The sequence below is a fragment of the Bufo bufo genome, chromosome 1 (genome assembly GCF_905171765.1).
Source record: "Bufo bufo chromosome 1, aBufBuf1.1, whole genome shotgun sequence".
In the NCBI taxonomy this organism is placed as follows: domain Eukaryota; kingdom Metazoa; phylum Chordata; class Amphibia; order Anura; family Bufonidae; genus Bufo; species Bufo bufo.
In genome coordinates this window covers 62998173-63024173 of record NC_053389.1, presented here as the reverse complement: position 1 = coordinate 63024173, position 26001 = coordinate 62998173, and the positions used below count along the sequence as shown (strand labels likewise).

The window sequence follows — 26001 nt, the reverse complement described above, 5'->3', positions numbered from 1 at the left end:
CATAAAAGTTCTGGAGCATCTATTCTTATAAACGTATGTTCCTTTATTATTCCTAATAGAAGTTTATGAATATATTACCAACCAGTTGCTACCATTCTGCTTGTCTAACAGTGTCAGCGCAGGAACATACTCCGAGTGGTAACATCCAATTGGGAATTTAACCATAAACTTCTAGTAGGAATAATAGAGGAAATACGGAACATAGAGTCATAAGAAAAGATGCTCCAGAACTGTCATTTCAGGTGGAATATAATTATTTACTAAAACAGACACGTCAGGAGGGATGAAAGGTACTTTTTAGGGTACTTTCACACTAGCGTTATTCTTTTCCGTCGCTGAGTTCCGTCCTAGGGGCTCAATACCGGAAAAGAACTGATCAGTTTTATCCCCATAAATTCTGAATGGAGAGCAATCCGTTCAGGATGCATCAGGATGTCTTCAGTTCAGTCTTTTTGACTTTTCAGGACGGAGACAGTGGCATCTCTAGCTTTCAAATTTTGGGGGGGCACACTGGGGGCCAGGACAAAAGTAGGGGGGGGCAGCTATAACAACGATACATTTACACAAGTACGCTTAGAAATGCTGCAATACTTTACCCAATACCTAAAACCGCAATAGGGAAGAAAAGTCCAGCTGTCTGTGGATGACACTTTTATAGGGAGGGGGATCTGTGGATGACACTGCTATGGGGGGGATCTGTGGATGCCACATACCGTATATAGCATCTTATGCTATATGTGTCATCCACAGATCCACCCATGACAGTGTCATCCCCATTTCCCCCTCCATAACAGTGTCATCCACAGATCTCCCTCCCTATAACAGTGTCATCCACAGATCTCCCTCCCCGCCTCTCACAGGAGTGTACATATATAAAATAAACATATTTCACATGAACACTTACAGTTACTTGGCTTGGCCCTTGGGATCTCGGACACCACTTCCACACTTGGCTGGGGGGCTCGGCGGAGCTGATGTTGTGTTTTATCCTAATGAGAAAGATTTCATAATAAGGATTTGGAGAAGGGGCAGAGGGATAGGAGAGCAGGGAGAGGCTGGTGCTGCTACTAGGGGGTCATACCATGGGGGAGTAATAAAGCCCACCATAATGCCCCCCAGTAGAAATAATTATTCTTATAATGTGCAAAACATACCCCCTTATGCCCCCAGTTGAGCTAATGTCCCCCATAATGTGCCAGTATAAAATACCCCCATATAGTGCACCAGTAAATGCCTCCATAGTGCTCCTCTCCCCCTTCCTGCTAGTGCCCCCCATAATGTACCAGTATAAAATGCCCCATATATCGTGCCCCAGTAGATGCCCTCAGTGTCCTCCATAATTTGCAAGGATAAAATACCCCTTCTTAGTGCCCCCCATAGATGACTCCATAGTACTCCTGTTTCCCCTTCTCCATAGTACCCACCATAATGTGTCCCAGTATAAAATGCTACTGTACAGAGCCCCCCATATAAAACACCCCTTCTTTGTGGCCTCAGTAGATGCCCCTATAGTGCCCACCAATAATGTGCCAGTAATAAGTGCCCTCAATAACGTGCCACTGCCAGTAACAAGAGCCCCCCAATGTGCCAGTAATAAGCCCCCATCACATGCCAGTAACAAGAGCCCCCATCACGTGCCAGTAATAAGCCCCCATCGCGTGCCAGTAATAAGCCCCCCAATGTGCCAGTAATAAGCCCCCCATCACGTGCCAGTAATAAGCCCCCCCATTACGTGCTAGTAATAAGCCCCCCATTACGTGCCAGTAATAAGCCCCCCATCACGTGCCATTAATAAGCCCCCCATCACGTGCCAGTAATAAGCCCCCATCACGTGCCAGTAATAAGCCCCCATCACGTGCCAGTAATAAGCCCCCCATCACGTGCCAGTAATAAGCCCCCCAATGTGCCAGTAATAAGCCCCCCATCACGTGCCAGTAATAAGCCCCCCCATTACGTGCCAGTAATAAGCCCCCCATCACGTGCCAGTAATAAGCCCCCTAATGTGCCAGTAATAAGCCCCCCATTACGTGCCAGTATTAAGCCCCCCATCATGTGCCAGTATTAAGCCCCCCCATCATGTGCCAGTATTAAGTCCCCCCCATCATCATGTGCCAGTATTAAGTCCCCCCCCATTGTAATAAGCCCCCCAATGTGCCAGTAACACTATTGTAAAAAACAAAACAAAAACAAAAAACACTTATACTTACCTCAGTGTCAGCGATGCGATGCAGACTCTTCCTGTGTCCCGCGCTGTAAGGCTCAGGCGGCGCGATGACATCATCGCCCCGCCTGCGCCGGCCTCTGATAGGCTGCCGGCCTAGTGCCTGCAGCCTATCAGGGGAAGGGGAAGGGACACGCCTCTCCCTCCCCTGCACCTCCGCTGGCACAGGCAGATTACAATGGAGATGAGCGCAATGGAAGCGCTCATCTCCCTGTGCCCGGCAGCGGCGGCTCACTTGGGGGGGGGGCATTTTAGTTGGGGGGGGGGCACATGGGGGGGGGCACAGCATGATGTAGGGGGGGCCGTGGCCCCCTCTGGCGACGCCACTGGACGGAGATAATACCGCAGCATGCTACGGTTTTATCTCCGTCCAAAATTCCGAAACACTTGCCGGAATGCCGGATCCGGCATTTTTTTTCCATAGTAATGTATCAGTGCCGGATCTGGCCCCGACTGTTCCGGCATTGCGGTCTGCGCATGCTCAGACCAGAAAAAAAAATTGAAAAAAATAAATGCCGGATCTGTTTTTCCGGATGACACCGGAGAGAGACGGATCCGGCATTTCAATGCATTTGTCAGACGGATCAGACTGATCTGTCTGACAAATGCCATTAGTTTGCGTCCATATTGCTGGATCCGGCGGGGCAGTTCCGGCGACGAATCCTCTGCCTCAAGTGTGAAAGTACCCTTAAGCAACAGGCAGTTGTAGCTTTCGGTTACAATTTAGATCTATACAAGTGGAAGACGCTGTAAGGAACACCCCGCCTTACAACTGCACAAAATGATGTCATGAAATGAGATTTCTTAGTTTACAAGAGCTCCATTCTACCAAATACCCGAAGCCGATCAGAGCGCACATGCTGCAGCAGCTCATTGTCACCTGCCTGTCAAGTATTACAAAATGGACACTAGATGGCGACAGAACACCACATGTTGGGAGTGTATAACGTCACAAAATGACCGATTTATTTACAAGGCGTCTCTTTTGTGGTTTTGTCACAAGACTATCGTCTTCTTTGTGGGTGATGACTGTTATCATGTCCACTGATCGTTTGTCGTTAAGATTCACCAGGCAAATATTTGTTTTGGTCGGAACTGTCTGATTTGATCAACTTTGGGGTGGATTCGTATAGGTATTTTATGGCTTTTTGCAGCACTTTGGTGCTTTTAGTGTGTTTGTTGCAGCTGAAGAGTTTGGTGCATTTTTTTTTTCTTCCAAAAACGCCAGATCCAGATGTTATCTGAACGTCTACTCAATTTTAGAATTTTTTTTTTTGCCTAGTGGCCTTTTTTTTCTCCATTTGCTGGCGTTTTTTGTGAATTTTCTTTCATAATGCAGCACGTTGAAGCTACGTTTTTATTTGGCATTTTTCCAATAACGCTATCCACACATTTGTTTAAAAAAAAGAAGCCACTAAGGGGGTCATTTATTAAGACCGGTATTTATTAAGACCCTTGCGCTACAGTTATGCAGATGCGCTGTCCTCTCCAATACTTTGCGGACCCATTGAAATGAATGGCTCCACATACGGTCCGCAAAAAAAAAAACGGAACGGACGCGGAAAGAAAATACGTTTGTGTGCAAGAAGCCTAAAACAGGTGTAGAAATGATAAATGAGACGGCCCTGCCGGCCTGCCCCCACTACGCCCCCTTTTTTAGACCTGATGTGAACGGGGAAAAGTCGCAGATTGCGGTGCAAATAACCTTTGCACCGCAATCTGCGACAGATATACGCCAGAAAACTGGCGTACATCAATTAGTAAATGACCCCGTAACATAAGTGCATTCTACAGCATTTTTTTGTGGTAAAAAAAATGCCACAATTTGTGTGTGAATGAGCCCCTAGCCTTATGCGTTTGGCCATTCCTCTATTATTCCTGCTAAAAGTTTAGAAATAAAGGTCCATCTGGGTGTTACCACTAGGGGGTTGTCCCTGCACAGCCTGACACTATCCAATCATTGCTGCCAGTGTCAGACTGGTAACACCCACATGGATCTTTATTGCAGACTACTGGCAATTCATTCAGAAACTTCTAGCAGGAATAATAGAGGAACAGAACAATAAGAATAGATTCTCCATAACTGTTATTACATGGGGAATGTAAGAAGTTACTAAAACAGACATGTCAGGAGAGGGGACAGCTCCTCTTTAACCTGTTCCGGACACATGACGTACCGGTACGTCATGTGTAGTTCCGATCACCGCTGCATGGTGGGCGGTGATCGGAACTGGGTGCCTGCTCAAATCATTGAGCAGGCACCCTGGGACAATGCGTCGGGGGGTCGTGTGACCCTCCCGTGTCGGCGATCGCAGCAAACCGCAGGTCAATTCAGACGAGTGTATTACTGTGTATATACGAGTGTATTACTGTAGTGCAGCGGCGGCATGAAGCGCACGGCGTCATAGCAACCAATGACGCCGTGCGCTCCTGCTCTGAACAGGAATCCAGCCCGGCATACCACGGACCGCTCTCGGCCGCGGAACACGGCCGTCTGCATTCGGCCTAAATCGGGTGTCTGGGGTCCACAGCACAGCTGTGTGACCCTAGACCCCCCCAGGGGTGCTGCAGCTTGCCCCCCTGCCCCCCCCACAACTTTTTTTGGGGCGCAAGCATATTATTTTTTTTCTGCGTACGCTGACTGTGGCCGGCACTTATAGCGTCCGGCCAGTGGCGTATCCAAGCTATGGCAGCCATGGCTAGTGCCATAGGCGCCAAGCGGGGGGGGCGACCAGGGCCGATCCTACACGGGGTGCAGTGGGTGCCCGGGCCCCGCACCCCAGCGCTGCGGCCCTGGTGACAAGTGGGGGCGGCCGCGGCCGGCGGCAGGGCAGAGCAGGAGATGAGCGCCTCCATTGCGGAAGCGCTCATCTCCATAGTCATCTGTATTGCCGTCCTCAGGACGGCAATACAGATGCCTGTCTGTGCTGCGGCAGAGGAGGGAGAGGTGTGTCCCCTCCTGTTCCTCTGATAGGCTGCCGGCTTAGTGCTGGCAGCCTATCAGAGGCCGGTGATGGCGCGATTACGTCATCGCGTCGCCTGAGCCGTATAGCGAGGGACACACAGACGGAAGAGGTGGCCTGCATCGCATCGCATTGCTGGAGGTAAGTATAAGTGTATTATTTTTTTTTATTTTTTTATATAGGTACAATACTGGGCTGGCACATGATAAGGGGGGCTACTGGGCTGGCACATAAGGGGGGCTACTGGGCTGGCACATAAGGGGGGACTACTGGGCTGGGCTGGCACATGATAAGGGGGGCTACTGGGCTGGCACATAAGGGGGGCTACTGGGCTGGCACATAAGGGGGGACTACTGGGCTGGGCTGGCACATGATAAGGGGGGCTACTGGGCTGGCACATGATAAGGGGGGCTACTGGCACATGATATGGGGGGCTACTGGCACATGATATGGGGGCACTCTGGCTACTGGCACATGATATGGGGGCACTCTGGCTACTGGCACATGATATGGGGGCACTCTGGCTACTGGCACATGATATGGGGGGGCTCTGGCTACTGACACATGATATGGGGGGGCTCTGGCTACTGGCACATGATGGTGGGGGGGGGGCTCTGGCTACTGGCACATGATATGGGGGGGGCTCTGGCTACTGGCACATGATATGGGGGGCTACTGGCACATGATAAGGGGGGCTACTGGCACATGATAAGGGGGGCTACTGGCACATGATAAGGGGGCTACTGGCACATGATAAGGGGGGCTACTGGCACATGATAAGGAGGGCTACTGGCACATAGGGGGGCTACTGGCACATAAGGGGGGCTACTGGCACATGATATGGGGGGGCTCTGGCTACTGGCATATGATATGGGGGGCTCTGGCTACTGGCACATGATGGTGGGGGGGCTCTTATTTCTGGCACATGATTGGGGGCACTCTGGCTACTGGCACATGATATGGGGGGCTCTGGCTACTGACACATGATATGGGGGGGCTCTGGCTACTGACATGATATGGGGGGGCTCTGGCTACTGGCACATGATGGTGGGGGGGCTCTGGCTACTGGCACATGATTGGGGGCATCTATGGGGGCACATCTTACTGCAGATTATTGGGGGGCACTATAGTGGCATCTACTGAGGCTAAAAAAGAAGATATTTTATATGGGGGCTCTGTATAGGGGCATTTTATACTGGGACACATTATGGTGGGTACTATGGGGAAGGGGGGGCACTATGGGGGTCATCTACGGGGGCACTGAGAAGGGGTATTTTATATTGGCACATTATGGGAACATTAGCTCAACTGGGGGCATTACAAATGTTTTGCATATTATAAGGAGAATTATTACTACTGGGGGGGCATTATGGTGGGCTTTATTACTCCCCCATGATATGACCCCCTAGTAGCAGCACCAGCCTCTCCCTGCTCTGCTATCCCTCTGCCCTTTCTCCAAATCCTTATTATGAAATCTTTCTCATTAGGTTAAAGCACAACATCAGCTCCACCGAGCCCCCGGCCAAAGTGTTGAAGTGGCGTCCGAGATCCCCAAGGGCCAAGCCAAGTAACTGTAAGTTTTTATGGGGGTTCTACAAAAGAGCTATCGTGTTTTTTTTTTTGTTAAGGTTATCTGAAAGATGGGTTTAAAATATTTTGACAGGGGCGCAGTTTCAGTGCTTGCCATAGGCGCCATTTTCACTAGATACGCCTCTGCGTCCGGCCACTGTTAGCACATCGCACACCCCACCGCTGATCAACTTTGGACGGTTGATCAGCGAGTTAGAATTTATTTTAATATTTTTTTTTCGAATTTTTTGGCCTTTTTTTATTTTATTTTTATTTTTTTGTCTGTTAGGTTTAGGGTAAGTCCGCGAACACCCGTGCCCCCACACACACGCACACCAAATAAAGTTTAACACGCACGCACACACACACATACGTCCAGCTTGCCTCTGAGTCCGAGAGCCCCAGTGAGGATGAGGATGACCCCACTTTCCTTTTGTCATCCGCGTCCTCCTCATTATCTAGCGATGATGATGAGCCCCCAAGGCGGCTAAGACGCCGCCAGGCGGAGCAAGGGGACCGCCATGCTAGGGACCCTGTGGCCCACACTTGTACGATCAGCTACGAGGTATGGCGTGAAGCTGTACAATCTTTGTGAGAGTACCTCAGGGTACACTTACAAGTTTCGTGTGTACGAGGGGCGAGATTCCCGTATTCAACCCCCAGAATGTCCCCCCACTCTGGGTGTTAGCGGGAAACTTGTGTGGGACCTTATGCACCCACTGCTAGATAAGGGTTACCACCTGTACATGGATAACTTTTATACTAGTATCCCCTTGTTCCAGTCCCTCGCCGCCAGATCCACGACCGCTTGTGGGACCGTGCGGAAAAATCAACGCGGCCTCCCTACCCACCCCCTCCAGGTACCTATCTCCAGAGCTGAGACCCGTGCCCTTACCAGTGGAAACCTGTTGCTGGTCAGCTATAAGGACAAGAGGGATGTCCTTGTACTGTCCACAATTCACGGTAATGGCATCACCCCTGTCCCTGTGCGAGGTACCGCGGCAACGGTCCTCAAGCCCGATTGTATCGTCGACTACAATCGGTATATGGGAGGAGTTGATCTCTCTGATCAAGTCCTCAAGCCATATAATGCCATGCGCAAAACCCGGGCATGGTACAAAAAAGTTGCGGTCTACTTGGTACAGGTTGCCATGTACAACTCTTTTGTGCTGTCCCGGAGCGCTGGCAGCACAGAGACATTCCTCCAATTCTATGAGGCAGTCCTCAAGGCCCTGATCTTTTCTGACCGGGAAAGAGCAGGCAGGAGTACCTCGGGAACTGGAGGCGCCCGGATCGTCCCTGGCCAACTGTTTCCAGGTGTGGTCCCCCATACTGGAAAGAAGGGACGAACCCAAAAAAAGTGCAGAGTGTGTCGCAGGAGGGGGATACGGAAGGACACGACTACTCAATGTGACACTTGCCCCGATCATCCGGGCCTCTGCATTATTGGTTGCTTCAGGGAGTATCACACTTCCATGGAGTACTAAATTTATATTCCCCTTCCCCAATTTAGCCACTAACCATCGGATAAAAAAATATGGTTCTCAGACATGAGACACTAAAACGAAAACATTTTATTTTTAAAAAATATTTAGTAAAACTAAAATAAATAAAAAAGTTGACATACTAGGTATCGTCACGTTCGTAAGAATTTGCTCTATAAAAATACCCTATGACCTAACCCCTCAGATGAACACGGTCAAGAAAATAAAATTAAAACGGTGCAAAAAAATAGTTTTTTTTTGTCACCTTACATCACAAAAATTGTAATAGCAAGCTATCAAAAAGTCACATGCCCCCCAAAATAGTGCCAATAAAACCGTCCTCTCATCCCCCAAAAAATGAGCCCCTACCTAAGATAATCGGCTAAAAACAACAACAAAAAAAAGATTCTTAAACTATGGAGATACTAAAATAATATAGTGCAAAACATAAATAAATAAAAAAGTAGACATATTAGGTATCGCCGCATCCGTAAGAATCTGCTCTATAAAAATACCCCATGACCTAACCCCTCAGATGAACACGGTCAAAAAAATTAAATAAAAACGGTGCCAAAACAGCATTTTTTTTGCAAATTTTCCATTTTAATCCGTTTTTTTCCAGTAACAAAGCAAGGGTTACCAGCCAAACAAAACTTAATATTTATTACCCTGATTCTGCAGTTTACAGAAACACCCCATATGTGGTCGTAAACTGCTGTATGACCAAACGGCAGGGCGCAGAAGGAAAGGAACGCCATATGGTTTCTGGAAGGTAGATTTTGATGGCCTTTTTTTTGGCATCATGTCCCATTTGAAGCCCCCCTGATGCAACTCTAGAGTAGAAACTCCATAAAAGTGACCACATCTAAGAAACTACACCCCTCAAGGTATTCAAAACTGATTTTACAAACTTTATTAACCCTTTAGGTGTTTCTCAACAGTTTATGGCAAATGGAGATGAAATTTCAAAATTTCTATTTTTGGTAACCTTGCCTCACAAAAATGTAATATAGATAAACCAAAAATCATATGTACCCTAAAAATAGTCCCAAAACTGCCACCTTATCCCGTAGTTTCCAAAATGGGGTCACTGTTATGGAGTTTCTACTCTAGGGGTGCATCAGGGGGGCTTCAAATGGAACATGGTGTAAATAAACAGTCCAGCAAAATCTGCCTTCCAAAAACCACACGGCGCACCTTTCCCTCTACGCCCTACCGTGTGCCCGTACAGTAGTTTACGGCCACATATGGGGTGTTCCTGCAAACTACAGAATCAGGGCAATAAATATAGCAGTTTGTTTGGCTGTTAACCCTTGCTTTGTAACTGGAAAAAATGGGTTAAAATTAAAAATTTGCCAAAAAATCTAAATTCTGAAATGTTATCTCTATTTGCCATTAAAGGGAGTCTGTCATCAAAGTTTCACCTTTTTAAACCTTCCCATAGCTTTCTAGCAGCCTTACAGATAATAAAAACGATACCTTTATGAGCAATCCTGGACTTAATGCGCATGCGCCGATGGACCGCCTCCATTGTGGTGTTTTCGCGCCGTTAGCCGGCTTATGCGCATTAATTACTGTGATGCCGTACAAGGAATGGGCATCGCAGTGCGCATGCGCCGGCCAACGGACTGAGTGCGCAGGCGCGGGATCTCGGCGAAACAAGGAGTAAGTAGATGGGTGGTCAGAGGGAAAGGATGGGCGGGCAGAGGGAAAGAATGGGCGGGGGGAAGCGACGATAAGGCTGAGCTAGCTGGGCACCTACGAGGGTAACGCCGCCCCTGGGCACTTGCGAGCCCTCATTTGCATATGCTACTAAGATGTTTTTTGCCGGTTTTATAAGTCCAGGATTGCTCATAAAGGTAACTGTGATAAACTCCCCTCTTTTGATTTTGCTACGAGTTCTTGGAGAGGACTACTTCCCAGCCTCTTACCATGTGATTACGGTCCCATGTTGAATGCACCGGTTTTATGCAATAGCTGCATAGTTATATAAGTTCATGTATTTTGCTGTCTTTTGCTACCATGTGGTTAATGGAGTCTTGCCTCTGTCCTTGGGAGATAAGTGGATCACTTCTAAATTGTCTCCAGGACAAAAGACTGTGTAGAACCGGTTTTGGACGGAAAAGCCATGAGTACAGCCAGGCCAAAGAGACTTTTACTAACTTTTGAATTCCTGGTCTAATTCGTGCCATTTTGGCATGTGTTAAATGTCTATGTGTATTGTAAAGGGTGGGACATTGTATATTTGAGTAAGCGATGTCTGTCCTATTGTCTCCCCGTGTGTATTGGCGATTTCCCTTTGTCCTGAGAGATAATAGAATTACACCTCGGTTGTCTCCAGAACAGAGGACATTGTGTATTGTCCTGCCTGGGATAATTATGTTAATCATTGAGTACGATAATTATATCACAGGCAGAGGGGAGGATGTTATGTGGGTTGTAACCTTTGTGTTATGGGTTATTGTATGTTATTTGTGGGTGTCTCCCTTGCATGGGAGCAGAGGATAAAAGAAATGGTATGTTTGAGTGCCTGTTTGCTTCCAGTAAACGTTTTCCAACATTCAGCTTTGGCTCATGTATGGACTTGTAGGGCGATACCGGCGATAATAGCGATTTATTGCTCTGTGGATTATTTGGCTGTGCTATTACATGGGAAGAAAGGAATACTAGACGGTGACACAGATGATCCCGTCACAGTAACGTTTTTATTAACTGTAAGGCTGCTAGAAAGCTATGGGAAGGGTTAAAAAGGTGAAACTTTGATGACAGACTCCCTTTAACTCTTGTGGAACACCTAAAGGGTTAACAACGTTTGTAAAATACGTTTTGAATACCTTGAGGGGTGTAGTTTATAGAATGGGGTCATTTTTGGGTGGTTTCTATTATGAAAGCCTCACAAAGTGACTTCAGACCTGAACTGGTCCCTAAAAATTTCAAGATTTGCTTCTAAACTTCTAAGCCTTATAACATCCCCAAAAACTAAAATGGCATTCCAAAAATGATCCAAACATGAAGTAGACATATGGGGAATGTAAAGTAACAACTATTTTTGGAGGTATTACTATGTATTATAGAAGTAGAGACATTGAAACTTGGAAATTTGCAAATTTTTCCAAAATTTTGGTAAATTTGGTATTTTTTTATAAATAAAAATGATTTTTTTTTTACTTCATTTTGCCAGTGTCATGAAGAAATATGTGACGAAAAAAACAATCTCAGAATGGCCTGGATAAGGCTACTTTCACACCAGCATTTCGGTGTCCGTCTGTGAGATCCGTTTCAAGGCTCTCACAAGCGGCCCCAAACGGATCAGTTCAGCCCCAATGCATTCTGAATGGATGCGGATCTGTTAAGAATGCATCAGTTTGTCTCCGTTCCTCCTCCATTCCGCTCTGGAGGTGGACACCAAAACTCTGCTTGCAGCGTTTTGGTGTCCGCCTGGCGATGCGGAGCCAAACGGATCCGTCCTGACTTACAATGTAAGTCAATGGGGACGGATCCGTTTACATTGACACAATATGGTGCAATTGTAAAGGGATCCGTCCCCCATTGACTTTCAATGTAAAGTCACTTAGACTTTTTTTGACTAAGTTATGCAGATGAATCCGTACTGAACAGATACCAACGTTTGCATTTATAGGTGTGGATCCGTCTGTGCAGATACCAGACGGATCCGCACCTAACGCAGGTGTGAAAGTAGCCTAAGGCCCCTTTCACACGGGCGAGTATTCCGCGCGGATGCGATGCGTGAGTTGAACGCATTGCACCCGCACTGAATCCCGACCCATTCATTTCTATGGGGCTGTGCACACGAGCGGTGATTTTCACGCATAACTTGTGCGTTGCGTGAAAATCGCAGCATGCTCCTCTTTTTGCATTTTTCAAGTAACGCAGGCCCCATAGAATGGGGTTGCGTGAAAATCGCAAGCATCCGCAAGCAAGTGCGGATGCGGTGCGATTTTCACGCACGGTTGCTAGGTGACGATCCGGTTGGGGACCCGATCATTATTATTTCCCCTTATAACATGGTTATAAGGGAAAATAATAGCATTCTGAATACAGAATGCATAGTAAAATAGGGCTGGAGGGGTTAAAAAAATAAAATAAAAAAATTTAACTCACCTTAATCCACTTGTTCACGCAGCCGGCATCTCTTCTGTCTTTAACTGTGAGCAATAGGACCTTTGATGATGTCACTACGCTCATCACATGATCCATCACCATGGTGATGGATCATGTGATGGACCATGTGATGAACGCAGTGACGTCATCAAAGGTCCTATTGCTCACAGATGAAGACAGAAGAGATGCGGGCTGCGCGAACAATTGGATTAAGGTGTGTTAAATTATTTTTTTAACCCCTCCAGCCCTATTGTACTATGCATTCTGTATTCAGAATGCTATTATTTCCCCTTATAACCATGTTATAAGGGGAAATAATACAATCTACACAACACCTAACCCAAACCTGAACTTCTGTAAAGAAGTTCGGGTCTGGGTACCACAGTCGGTTTTTTATCACGCGCGTGCAAAACACATTGCACCCGCGCGATAAAAACTGAACATCGGAACGCAACCGCAGTCAAAACTGACTGCAATTGCGTTCCTATTTGCGCAGGTTTGCCGCAATGCATCGGGACGCATCTGGACACGCCCGTGTGAAAGAGGCCTAAGTCAAAGCGTTTTAAAGTTATCACCACATAAACTGACACTGGTCAGATTTGCAAAAAATTAAGGTGAAAATGAGCCCGGCCCCTATGGGGTTAATGAGTGATAAACACCAAGAGCGAGATGTTTCACAATGTGTGTGACTGTGTTGGGCTCAATTGCACTTCTGGACGGAGGACAAGTGGTGCTTTTTATGCTTAAAAAATGTTCCAGCAACAGGTCACAGAAACTAAAAAAAAAAAAAAAAGTAAAAATTCAGTTTTTAATCTATAGTCAGGTCCATAAATATTGGGACAGCGACACAATTCTAACATGTTTGGCTCTATGCACCACCACAATGGATTTGAAATGAAACGAACAAGATGTGCTTTACCTGCAGACTGTCAGCTTTAATTTGAGGGTATTCATTTCATTTGGTGCATAGAGCCAAACATGTTACAATTGTGTAGATGTCCCAATATTTATGGACCTGACTCTACATTCCTTTCCTCTGACCACAAAACGATGACCATCTTATCAGTTCTCCTTACAGCGCTGCGAACGAGGCTTGTACTGGACACATAAGACGTTGACACTGTTCACATCAGCCTTTGGTGCTACGTTCCAGTATTTTTACAAAAAAGCAGAGAAATGTTTTTAGTAGTGTCGATGGGATGTCGATTTCCAATGGGGTAATGCCATTGTCTGGCTCCCATTAAAGGGGTTGTCCAAGGAAAAATATTCTACAGTTTTCAAACCAGCAGCTGGATCTGAATACTTCTGTAATTGCATCTAATTAAAAATGTTGCATAGCCTCTGAGTTATTCCATAAAATGTATCTGTATAGCGCCACCTGCTGTTTGTTCTTTTCCTCATTTCCCAGTTGACCTCATTCAGGTGGTCGCACATGCTCAGTTTAAATCGACTGCCTCCAGCCATATATTGTTAGAACAGGGATCAGCAACCTCCGGCTCTTCTCAAACTACAACTCCCAGAATCCTCCTTTGACTTCTATGGGCGTTACAAGAACTGCCAAGAAAATGTGCATGCTGGGAGTTTCACAGCAGCTGGATTGCCAAAGGTTGCTGACCGCTGTGTTAGAAGCCGTGACACTTTGGTTAGGTTCACGCTATTTTGGACAAGGACAGGGATTTTGGACAGTATTTTGGTGCCGATTCTACACCAAAAATACTTGCCGAAAATGCACGCAGAACTTCCCTATGGATTTCAAAGGAGAATCTGCAAGTTAATCTATACTGCGCAGTTTTTTTTTCCGTATGTGGTTTCTAAAACTACACTGCGGAAAAAAGAAGTGTCCTGTCCGTTTTTGGATGCGGATTCTGCACAGAATCTGCATCCACAATTCCACTGAAAACGGCCAGGAATAAAAATTCTTGCTGAAACTGCACCCAAAACTGTGTTATTAATAACACGTCATTAAAAAAACGCATTGGAGAAAAAAAAAAGGCGGATTGTGAACCTAGCTCTACAGGGAAAGAGCTGCAGCAGAAAGGACATCCCCCTGAGCTGTGATAGGGAGAGAGGTGCAGCAGAAAGGACATCCCCCTGAACTGTGATAGGGAGAGAGGTGCAGCAGAAAGGACATCCCCCTGAGCTGTGATAGGGAGAGAGCTGCAGCAGAAAGGACACACCCCCTGAGAAAGGACACGCCCCCTGAGCTGTCAGCTTGATATAAATCTAGCAGAGCAATGAATGGGGAGATCTTTGGATCCATGTGAGGTACAGGGCTGGTTCTAGCTTTGTTAGAAAGAGATTGTCCTGTACTATACGATGTCTGGTTTTTATTTTATTTTTTACATTAGTCATGGGATAACTCCTTTAAAGGGGTCGTGCCAAAAAAAGTTTTCTCCTAATCACAGGATAGGTTATAAATTAATATCTAATTTGAGGGGTCTCCACCAATTCCAAGAAAGGGGTCCTGTCGGAACCTGTCACTCCATTCCAGGCCTGGTGCTATAATAAGGCAGACCAAGCGGCCGCCTTAGGGCGCTGAGAAGGGGGGGCGGAAAAATGAAACTTTTTTTTTTTTCATGAATCACTTGCATGCCGCCGGCCTCCTGCGGCTGTTCTCCTCTGTGTGGTGGTCCTCATATCTTCTTTCTGGGCTTCCAAGTCCTGACAAGTTGTTTGAGGACCTTTTCCACTCTGCCAATCAGTGCCGCAGCTGTGTCACGTGTCAGGGCAGTGATTTCCCGCTGATCCAATCACTGGTCTGACATGTGACACAGCTGCAGCCACTGATTGGCTGAGTGGGAAAGGTCCTCAAAGTCTTGTCGGGAGCACTGAGAGAAGATACCAGGACCACACAGAGGAGAAGGGGAGCTGCTGCAGACAGGAACAGGCCCAGGTGAGGAGCATGTTTATTTTTACACAACATTAATAGAGGGGGAAAATGTGCCATGGAGGGGGGTGATGTGACACTGAGGGGGAGAAATGTCCCATGGAGGGGGAGAAATGTGACATGGAGGGGAGAAATGTGACACAAAGGGGGTGATGTAAAAAACAGGGGGCGATGTGACATGGAGGGGGAGAAATGTCACATTTCTCCCCCTCCATGTCACATCACCCCCCTATGTCACATTTCTCATCCCCCTCCATATCACATTTCTCATCCCCCTCCATGTCACATTTCTCATCCCCCTCCATGTCACATCACGCCCTCCTTTTTACATCACCCCCACCGAGTTGTGGGGGTGGGGGCTCCAAAATATAGCTTCGCTTGTGTGTGCAAAAATCCTTGCACCGGCCCTGCTCCATTCACACAGGGAATGGGACCATCGTTCTTGGGACTGGTGGTGGATTCACAGGACATGGAATAACGATCTGTTAATCTGCATTGTTAACAGCCGCATGGTATCAAAAGTGGCAGACCGACTAAGGCTACTTTCACACTGGCGTTTTGGCTTTCCGTTTGTGAGATCCGTTCAGGGCTCTCACAAGCGGTCCAAAACGGATCAGTTTTGCCCTAATGCATTCTGAATGGTAAAGGATCCGCTCAGAATGCATCAGTTTGCCTCCGTTCCGTTTTGGAGGCGGACACCAAAACAATGCTTGCAGCGTTTTGGTGTCCATCTGACGAAAATGAGTCAAACAGATCCGTCCTGACACACAATGTAAGTCAATCGGGACGGATCCATTTTCACTGACACAATAGAAAACGGATCCGTCCTCCATTGACTTTCAACGGTGTTAAAGACGGATCCGTCTTGGCTATGTTAAAGATAATACAAACGGATCCGTTCTGAACGAATGCATGTGGTTGTATTATCTGAACGGATCCGTCTGTGCAGATCCATGACGGATCCGCACCAAACGCGAGTGTGAAAGTAGCCTATATAGTGTGCCTTTATTAGTTTAGTTCGAGCCGTACTCTTCTTCAGCGTGGGTGCGTTGCCTGGTTGTGTCCTTAGGGTTGATCATGCTGAGTAAAACATCCCTCACTTGTTGAAATCCATGGACACGTTTTGAGAAATATGCAGCTTATTTTCATACCTTGATGAGCAGCTCAGAGCACCGCAGGGTGGGCCTAGCCCCCTGGTCCATCTTTTCAGCAGCATCTTTCCCCCTTATCCACCCTCCACTTGAGTGATAGCCATCCTCGCCGTCTTCCTGCCTGGCCCTGTAATCCTGCGCATACATCAGTGAATGTGCAATCAGCTTTCCCCGATGCTATGATCAGAATGTCGGAGCATGATGGAAAGCCGACTGAGATGTACTGTTCATGTGCTAAAACTCACCAGTGCATGCGCTGGATTACAGGGCCAGGAAGGAAGACGGATCAGTCTTGAACACCATTGAAAGTCAATGGAGGACGGATCCGTTTTTCTATTGTGCTTAGTCGGTCTGCCACTCTTGTCAGTTAGGCCTCATGCACATGAATGTATTTTCTTTCCGTGTCAGTTTTTTTTGCGGACCGTATGCAGAACCATTCATTTCAATGGGTCCGCAAAAAAAACGGTAGTTACTCCGTGTGCATTCCATTTCCGTATGTCCGTTCCGCAAAAAAATAGAACATGTCCTATTATTGTCCGCATTACGAACAAGTATAGGACTGTTCAATAAGGGCTCATGCACACGAACGGGTGCTGGCCGTGCCCATATTGCGGCCCTTAAACAGTCGGTCCGCAATACACGGGCATCGGCCATTTGCACCCCACATCACGGATGCGGACCCATTCACTTGAATGTGTCTGCAATCCGGAAGGTTTGGTATGGAACGGAGGCACGGAACCACTACAGAGTTCTATTTTTTGCGGTGCAGATGGATCACGGACCCATTCAAGTTGAATGGGTCTGGATCCGCCTGCGGAATCCGCAGGGATGTTGCCCGTGCATTTTGGACCACAAATTGCGGTCCCCAATGCACGGAATGGCCGACCAATAAGCGCGTGCATGAGCCCTTAGGGGCCAGCTGTTCCGTTACGCAAAATACGGGATGCACATGGACGTCATCCATATTTTTTTGCAGACCGCAAAATACATACGGTCGTGTGCATGAGTCCTTAAGTGCTCAACAGCAGGGGAACAAGGCTTCACTACCGTTGCTCATGATCTCCCTTCTCCAACCTTTCACAGTTGTCCACAAAATGACCCTAAAATAATCATGTACAACAGATGCCTCATTGGCAGACACTGCTGCAACCTACAGATGTCTCCACCCTTAACTTTCCCCAAATTTCAAGGACACCAGTTTCTAATGATAGAAATTCAATGCAATATAGCTGCTACATGATATTAATATGCCTGTAAGGCTGCAATTCACAACTCAACCACTGGGCGGCCGCACACAGACACAAATAGCACAGACATTCCCTGACAGAGTATCACAAAATCATGTTTCCTTTTTTTTTTTCCAAAGCCGTTCCTCGAGCCAAGAAGGAAGATAAGGAAGGAGACATCTGGATGCCATCTGTCACATCACGGACAATGCGTTCCCTCGGAGCGGTACTTTCCGAGTGGATTTCTTACAGGATTGGAATGAACTGCAATTCTCAAAATCATTTTATTTCTTTTACAAATGATAAATACTTTGTTCAAAAGATTTTCTGTTCTGGAGTTGATGATACAAAAAAAGGCATCTTCATACAAAAATATCAGAACTATATTAAAATACATTATATAGAATGAAGAAGGCACATGGAGAATCTGGGACGTTTAAACCATCGTTGCCGGCAGGACCAGAAAAAATTTATGTAAAAAAAAAAGTAAGATCCTCCTGGCAAAGGAAGGGTTAAACCATTCCCAGATGTTCACAGTTCCTTTAATACTGGTTTTCTTCACCATGTCCTACTGGAGACCTACAATAGTCCATCTTCTGGGGTGTAAGGAAAAAAAAAAGGATATTCGTGGTAAGGCACATGAGTGTGCTGAGAAGGTTCAGTGATTGTGCAATTAATATGGAGAAGTCGCTTTCTTCTCAGCCTTAAGATAAAAGCAAAATGGAAGGTAGATGTGCGTAGATCTACTTCTTAGAAGATCCTAAAACTTCACAGTATAAAAAGGTCTTTAAGGCAAATGTACTTGTTGGATCTCAAGAAGCCGTGGTCCTGTTTCCGCGTCCGGACGCGCTGGCGTGGAGCTCGGTCCGGTCTAGGTCTCTTCGTCCCATAGGCAGAGCTGCTTCTGCGTCACGTAGAAGTGGAAGACGTACCCTTTCTGGCAGCTGCGGATTCCGCACTTGTAAGACGTGGTCTTGCCAGAGGAATCCCGAGTTTTGCAGTATTTCAGGCTACAGGGAATCCATTCTAGGCTCAGACGGTAGGAGCAGATGCAGGCTTTCCAGTCGTGAGAACAGACCTTGCAGGGGTGCAGAAGAGGAAGGGACGACGACGTCTGAGGAAGGACTTCAAACATTGAGCCGTCCACACCTTACAAGGGAGAAAGAGTACAAGTCAGGCCAAGAAATGAATGCAGTTTCAGTAATGCCGTCTAGTCTGGACAAGCGGTGGACAGTGAGGACGAGAAGACTTTTCATTCTCTAGGCTGCTATATGAGGAACATCAGCTGTCAATGACCTTACAGGTCATCAATCTCAGACTAAGACCCCATGCGCACCACCGTATTTTGTGTCCGCATCTGATCCCCATTTTTGCGGGTCAGATGCGGACCCATTCACTTCTATGGGGCCACAAAAGATGCGGACAGCAAAATGTGTGCCGTCTGCATCCGTATGTCCGTTCCGTGGTTCCACAAAAAAGAGAATGTCCTATTCGTCTCTGTAGACGATAGGCATTTCTATGATAGTGAGGGATGTGCAGAACGGAAAAGCGAGGCCAGTACCCACGGTTTGCAGACCGCAAAACGGATATGGCTTTACACACCCTAAATGCAAGTTCTGATCAAACTGATCTTCTGCTAAAGATTGCAGCATTTCTAGGGAGTCACCACCCCACGGCGAGGTATGAACGTCACAGGCCCAGCCCAGTAACGGACACAGCAGGTCAACACTGTACAGACATTCTGCAGATCTTACCTGTGCGGGGAGGATTCCCGGTGGATTACAGCGGCAGACAAGTGACAAATCTCATCGAGGCAAAGTCTAAAATGAACTTCTGCGCAGATTTTTAGATCTGGAGCGTGTCAATTTCTGTCACTGATTTTCCCATAAAATTCACAAAACAACCCTCTTGTCTGCAGTAGATTTCAAAGCCATTTACCTTTTTTAGTCTTGTATTTTTATTTATTTTTTTGCACAAAAACCAGCAGTGTGAAATCATTTCCCTGCAGATTGTATGCGGATTGCTATAGCAAGTCGGACTCATGTGAACTTACCCTTAGGGCCAGTTCACACGGCGGAATTTGCCGGAGGGAATTTTGGATTTCGTGGCAGAAATCCATGTAGAAATCGCTCCCATTCCACATCCCATTGGTTTTGATAAAAACAAAACAAAAACGTAACATAGTTCAAAATCCACGTAAAAAAATAATACGGGTGTTAATTTAAAGTGTCATTTTTTCCTTTCTTTTTGCTAATGTGTAGGGACAGAGATAGGGAACATTTTTTCTAATATAGTTTATTTAGAGAATTTCTACATTTATAACAGAAAACTTGGCCAGAAATGAGCATTGCTTAGGGCTCTTTCACACCTGCGTTCTTTTCTTCCGGCATAGAGTTCCGTCGTCGGGGCTCTATGCCGGAAGAATCCTGATCAGTTTTATCCTAATGCATTCTGAATGGAGAGAAATCCGTTCAGGATGCATCAGGATGTCTTCAGTTCCGGAACGGAACGTTTTTTGGTCGGAGAAAATACCGCAGCATGCTGCGCTTTTTGCTCCGGCCAAAAATCCGGAACACTTGCCGCAAGGCCGGATCCGGAATTAATGCCCATTGAAAGGCATTGATCCGGATCCGGCCTTAAGCTAAACGTCGTTTCGGCGCATTACCGGATCCGACGTTTAGCTTTTTCAGAGTGGTTACCATGGCTGCCGGGACGCTAAAGTCCTGGTTGCCATGGTAAAGTGTAGTGGGGAGCGGGGGAGCAGTATACTTACCGTCCGTGCGGCTCCCGGGGCGCTCCAGAGTGACGTCAGGGCGCCACACGCGCATGGATGACGTGATCGCATGGATGACGTCATCCATGCGCACGGGGCGCTCTGACTTCATTCTGGAGCGCCCCGGGAGCCGCACGGACTGTAAGTATACTGCTCCCCCGCTCCCCACTACTACTATGGCAGCCAGGACTTTAATAGCGTCCTGGCTGCCATAGTAACACTGAACGCATTTTGAAGACGGATCCGTCTTCAAATGCTTTCAGTTCACTTGCGTTGTTACGGATCCGGCGTGTAATTCCGGCAAATGGAGTACACGCCGGATCCGGACAACGCAAGTGTGAAAGAGGCCTTAGGCAGATCTGTCTTCGTAGTACAGTAGAGTACAGTACTGAATAGGAAGACGCGCTGGGCTGGGAGCTGCTGCCCTCAGATAGTGTACAATATATTATAGGGAGCTGAACCCTGACATATCCCTGTTTTCACCCAGGCAGCCACTCTGATATGAGTATCGGAGAATTTCATGCTCCGATGCGCTCCCTTGCCCAGCGCTGAATCTGGAGAATCTGTGACGTACCGGGTCTGACCATGGGAATGCTAGGCAGAGGCTTCCGCCTAGCAGTGAGCCCGGTGATGTCACTGGCACTAATGGGCAGGCTTTAGCACTGCCCTAGTCTGTAAAACGGCTAGGGGAGCACTAAAGCCTACCCATCAGCGCTAGTGACGTCACCAGGAACACTGCTAGGCGGAAGCCTCCTCCTAGCAGTGCGAGAATGTGAACAAACAGTTCTTGCCCTGCGCTGTACAGACCTTGTCCGATGCTCATGTCAGAGGGACTGAGTAGGGGAAAGAAGGGGATATACAACCCCTTTAATATATTGTACACGGCCCAGCACAGTGCATCTTCCCATTCAGTACTGCACCGTACTGTACTACGAAGACAGATGTGTCTTAGCAACACTCATTTAGAGACATTTCTGGCCAAGTTTTCTACTATAAATGTAAAAATTCTTTTATTAGCTACACCCTGAATATTTATTCATCTCCCTGCTATTTCTCACTGATCAGCGTGGCCGGCGCCGACAGCGAGCGATCCTGCTGTATCCCCGGCATGCTAAGCGATTAACCGGCCGACGGGAGAGATCTGTGAGCGAACAGTAAGTGCTCGCTATTGTCAACGCAGGGAGAAACTGTTCTACTGTGTAAAGGGACTATTTATGCCGAAAATGTTTATGGCCGAAAGCCATAAAATGTATGGGGTTTAAGGGGTTAAACAGAGCTCTGCTGTCCCATTGTAGGAAGGTACTTTCCAGATGATGAGGTAGTTCCCTGCTCTTCCAGGGTTTTATTAGATACATGCCAGGAACGAGAAGACGTCAGCCAGTGAAGCCTGGCATGGACCCAGATCATCTCTGATATTGCAGGAGAGTTAATCCAGGGGAGATCTCAGAGGGGGCAATTACTGGGAATGAGGAAGTTCATTCCCGATTGTTGCCCGCTTGTTAGCTGCATTTACATGCAGCAATGATTGTGGATATGTGGGGGGATGAATGATCACTAATACGATTGTTCGTCCTCATCCAATTTCATGGTTTGTCAGCAGCACACCCCTTTTGGTGCTGCATGCGGTTTTTTTGCGCCACGCGAAAAATACGATCATTTAAATCAGTGGATCGTTTAAAAAAACGCTTGTTCCTGACAACTGACGTGTATAAACAAGCAGACAAAAACCCGCATGCAACACCAAAAGGGGTGTGGTGCTGGCAAATAATGAAACTGGATGAGGACGAACAAGCGTAGTAGCGATCATTCATCCCCGATATATCACCAATCCAAACAATTGTCCCAATCCTCAGCCCAAGTAAAAAGTATGTAAAACGACAATAAGGGTACATTCACACGACCGTGTGTAATCCTTTCCGCAAATAACGGAACCATGTATCCGCATTTTGCGGACGAATGACTTCCGTTCGTGTTCCGTATGTCTTCTGTTTTTTACAGTCCGCAAAAAACGGAAAGAAAAAAAAAAAATGAAGAATTAATTCATAGTTGTCAAGGTAATACAGAAACAGATGGATTACAGCAAAAATGGATTACATTCCGTAGGTCATCCGCAATTTGCGGATCCATTGACTGCTGCGGACCGATCTGTGCGGACAATAGTAGTACAAGTTTTTTATATTTTTGCGGACAACATACTGAATGTTGTCCGCACATTTTATTCACCCATATGAATGGATGGATCAGCATCTATTCCGCAAAATGCGGAACGGACGCGGATAAAATTATACGGTTGTGTGAATGTACCCTAAAGTGCAGATTTTTCAGCGCAGACTTACCTTTCTTTAGCCACGCCCTCACATCTTCCTGCCGTGTATAGATCGCCTCTCTGGCCTCAGAGCAGACGTTGTGAATGTGGGAGCTCAGCTGGATACCTTTAGTAAAATTCACAGCTACATCCATCTGCAAATTCTCGAATCCTCTTAGGTCTTCCGCCTGACGGACTGTGTGGGGGTTTTTCTAGGAGGAACAAGCGAGTGTGGGATTACGCCTTTGCATTTCATATCGTGTTGTCACAAGACTTAGAAAAACACACCCGGCACCGCACTCACAAATATTCATGTGGTCGGGGTCTCTCTGCATCCCCTTAGGTGTAGAGCTTCGTCCATGACTATTTTTCCCTAGTTGTGCCCTGGTCACCAATTGAAATGAATGTGGTCGGGGGGGTGGGAGACGGACACTTAGAAGGGGACTCCTCAGTATAGGTCATCAGTTTCTGATCGGTGGGGGTCCAACACCCTTATCTAATGGGAGAGGGGTCCAACACCCAACACCCCTGCTGATCAGCTGTTTCAGTGTAGTTCTGGCCCAGGAAATACACAACTCCGTCCACATTGTAGTAGACGGAGCTGCTTACTGCAGCACTGCTCCCACTGAAGTGAATGGGAGCAGTGCTGCAGTAACTGGCTACGTCCACTTCACAGTGGACGGAGGTGTGCATTTCTAAACTACACTGAAAAAGCTGATCAGCGAGGGGTGCAGGGTAGTACATCTATAGGAAAATCCTAGACAACCCCTTGTGAGTGTGTTCTAAATTTAACCCCTAGGCACACGTCTGTATACAAGGAGTGGTGGTCAACCTTGCTCGCTGCTACTCCATTTATCTTTATCCCAGTGCCGTGGAGAGGCCAAGTACAGCAAACAGCAATGTCTGGCAGACCTATAGAGATGGACAGAGTGGCAGTGGGCATGCTGGACCACCACTCCACTCATACAGAGAGAAAAGGTATCCCGTTTCTAGAGATAACCCGGAGGTCCTAGCAGACGGACCACCACCAATCCTATGGATACAGAGGGGGATAAGTTTAAAACTTGGCTCAAGAGGGCACACCACCTTCACTATGATGTTCTGTTCACACAGCTGATGGATGCGGCATCTGATCTGATGGTAATAGTAATGTCCCAGAACCATGACAGATCCACGCCCCCCAAGTCAGTGGGATCTCCAGTACGACGGATAGGACACAGCGTCACGGCTGAACTGCTTTCTTGGAGCTTTGGTTCCCCAGGAGAGTAGGTCAGTTTAAAAAAAATTCCATTTTGCGGAGCCCCCCCTTACGCTTTATTCGGATCAGCGGGAACAGGAAATGCTAGCAATACTTTAACCCCTTGAAGACACAGCTATGTCAGGCCGTGAGAACAAAGTGTTTTTGTTTAACCTTTGCATTACTGTGTTGCGAGAGCCATGGACTAAGCTGTATGAGATCTTGTTTTGTTACGGGATGAGTTGTATTTTTAAGAAGACCCTTTAATGTTCCATATAAATGTATTGAACAGAAAAAATTAGAGGGGAGGTGTAAAAAAAATTCTGCAATAGGTTTTTAAAAAAAAAAAAAAATAATTATTTTTTTCTTTTGGTTTTGCGGTATTCACCGTGGGATATAGATGACATGATAACTTTATTTAGTGGGTCCAGGCTACCAAATTTCCAAGTATTTGGAAGTTTCTAAAGTATTTAGTTGGCTTTTTTAAACAGGTGACAACAACCAGCCAAAACCGCCACAAACAGATCCTGCATAGAGTGAAAGAATATGACGCATACGCGCTACGTTCTAGAAAGCCGCTACAGGGGGAAAAGGGGTACAGCTATGCTTCTGAAGCCTGTCCCCAGAATCATTGTAGTGAAACTGGCAGCCTTGGTCCCATCCTCACCTGTGGCTTTGTTTCTGAGAAAAATAAACTTAATATATGCAAATGAGTCTCTAGGAGCAATGGGGGCGTTGCCGTTACACCTACGGGCTCCGTTCTCCCTGCTGCTGCCCCTGCACTTTAACTGACAGGGTCAGGCAGCGAAAACGTCATCACACCTGGCCCTGACTAGCCTCACGCTTTTTACGTACACTTCAGTACCTGGCGCAGGCGCGGTACAGGAGAGAGGCTCGCATCAGTTCCTGTACTGTTCCTGCGCAGGGTCCTGAGGCGTATGAAAAGAAGTGAGACTAGAAGAAGTCAGGGTCAGGTGTGATGACGTGTACACTGCCTGACCTTGTCAATCAAAGCACAGGGGAACGCGGCAGCAGCAGCGGGATTGAAGCCTCTAGGTGTTAAAGGGGTTTTGTTACTTCATCAAATAGCATTTATCATGTAGAGAAGGTTAATACAAGGCACTTACCAATGTATTGTGATTGTCCATATTGTCTCCTTTGCTGGCTGGATACATTTTTCCATCACATTATACACTGCTCGTTATCATGGTTACGACCACCCTGTAATCCAGCAGTGGTGGTCGTGCTTACACACTATAGGAACATGCACCAGCCTATGCGTGCTCCCACAGTCCCAGCCACCAGAGAGGCCGGCGCTTCTTCCTATAGTGTACAAGCACGACCACTGCAAATGGATTGCAGGGGGGTCGTAACCATGGAAACAAGCAGTGTATAATGTGATGGAAAAATTAAACCACTAGCAAAGACGTAGGCACAGCTCCTATGGCGTACTGGACATTTATGTAGATTTGCATAAAGTGTCTATGGCCAATGTGTGGTGCGTCAAATGTCACCAAAGAGCTCAAGAACAAGTCCAACAATTTCCTGACAGTGAAATGTATTGGGAAACACAAGTCAAAAACAGCTGTGCAAAAAAAATAAAAATATATATAATTTTTTTTTTTTTTTGCACACCTGTTTTTGACTTGTGTTTCCCAATACATTTCACGGTCAGGAAATTGTTGGACCTGTATATATATTACACATTTAAAATATTTTTTGGCAGTGAGTCACAACCTGTTCATTTAGCCCAAGCACATCTGGTTGGAGAACCTTGTAGGGCAGGATACACAGATTGAGCAATCTTCTCTGACCATGGCAGAAGACGCCCTTACATCATCATCGTCGTCGTCATGTGAAACATCGTTCTTACCTGTCGCAGCTTGGCCATGGACTCGCTGGGGATGATCTCATTATTCTGCAGCTGTGTAATGAAACAAAGAGCTTGAAACTGGCTCTGTCCTCGCTCTAATTCCCCCAAAATTAAGATCCGAAAAATCTTCACCTCCTGAAAAGACATTGAAACGTCTGAAATTAGTCTTAGGTGATTTTTAAACATCATT

General features: G+C 46.7%; 1 protein-coding gene across 1 annotated transcript in view; it reads right to left on the bottom strand.

The window, feature by feature from the left end:
- Positions 1-17895: 17895 nt before the first annotated feature.
- Positions 17896-26001, bottom strand: part of OAF (out at first homolog) — a 28540-nt gene continuing 20434 nt past the window's right edge. The window contains exons 3-5 of the mRNA XM_040425140.1: positions 25812-25946; positions 22733-22913; positions 17896-18772 (exon numbers count right to left, since the gene is read on the bottom strand). Coding sequence (XP_040281074.1) covers positions 18495-18772; positions 22733-22913; positions 25812-25946 — 594 coding nt within the window. The 3' untranslated portion in view covers positions 17896-18494. The remainder of the gene's footprint in view (positions 18773-22732; positions 22914-25811; positions 25947-26001) is intronic.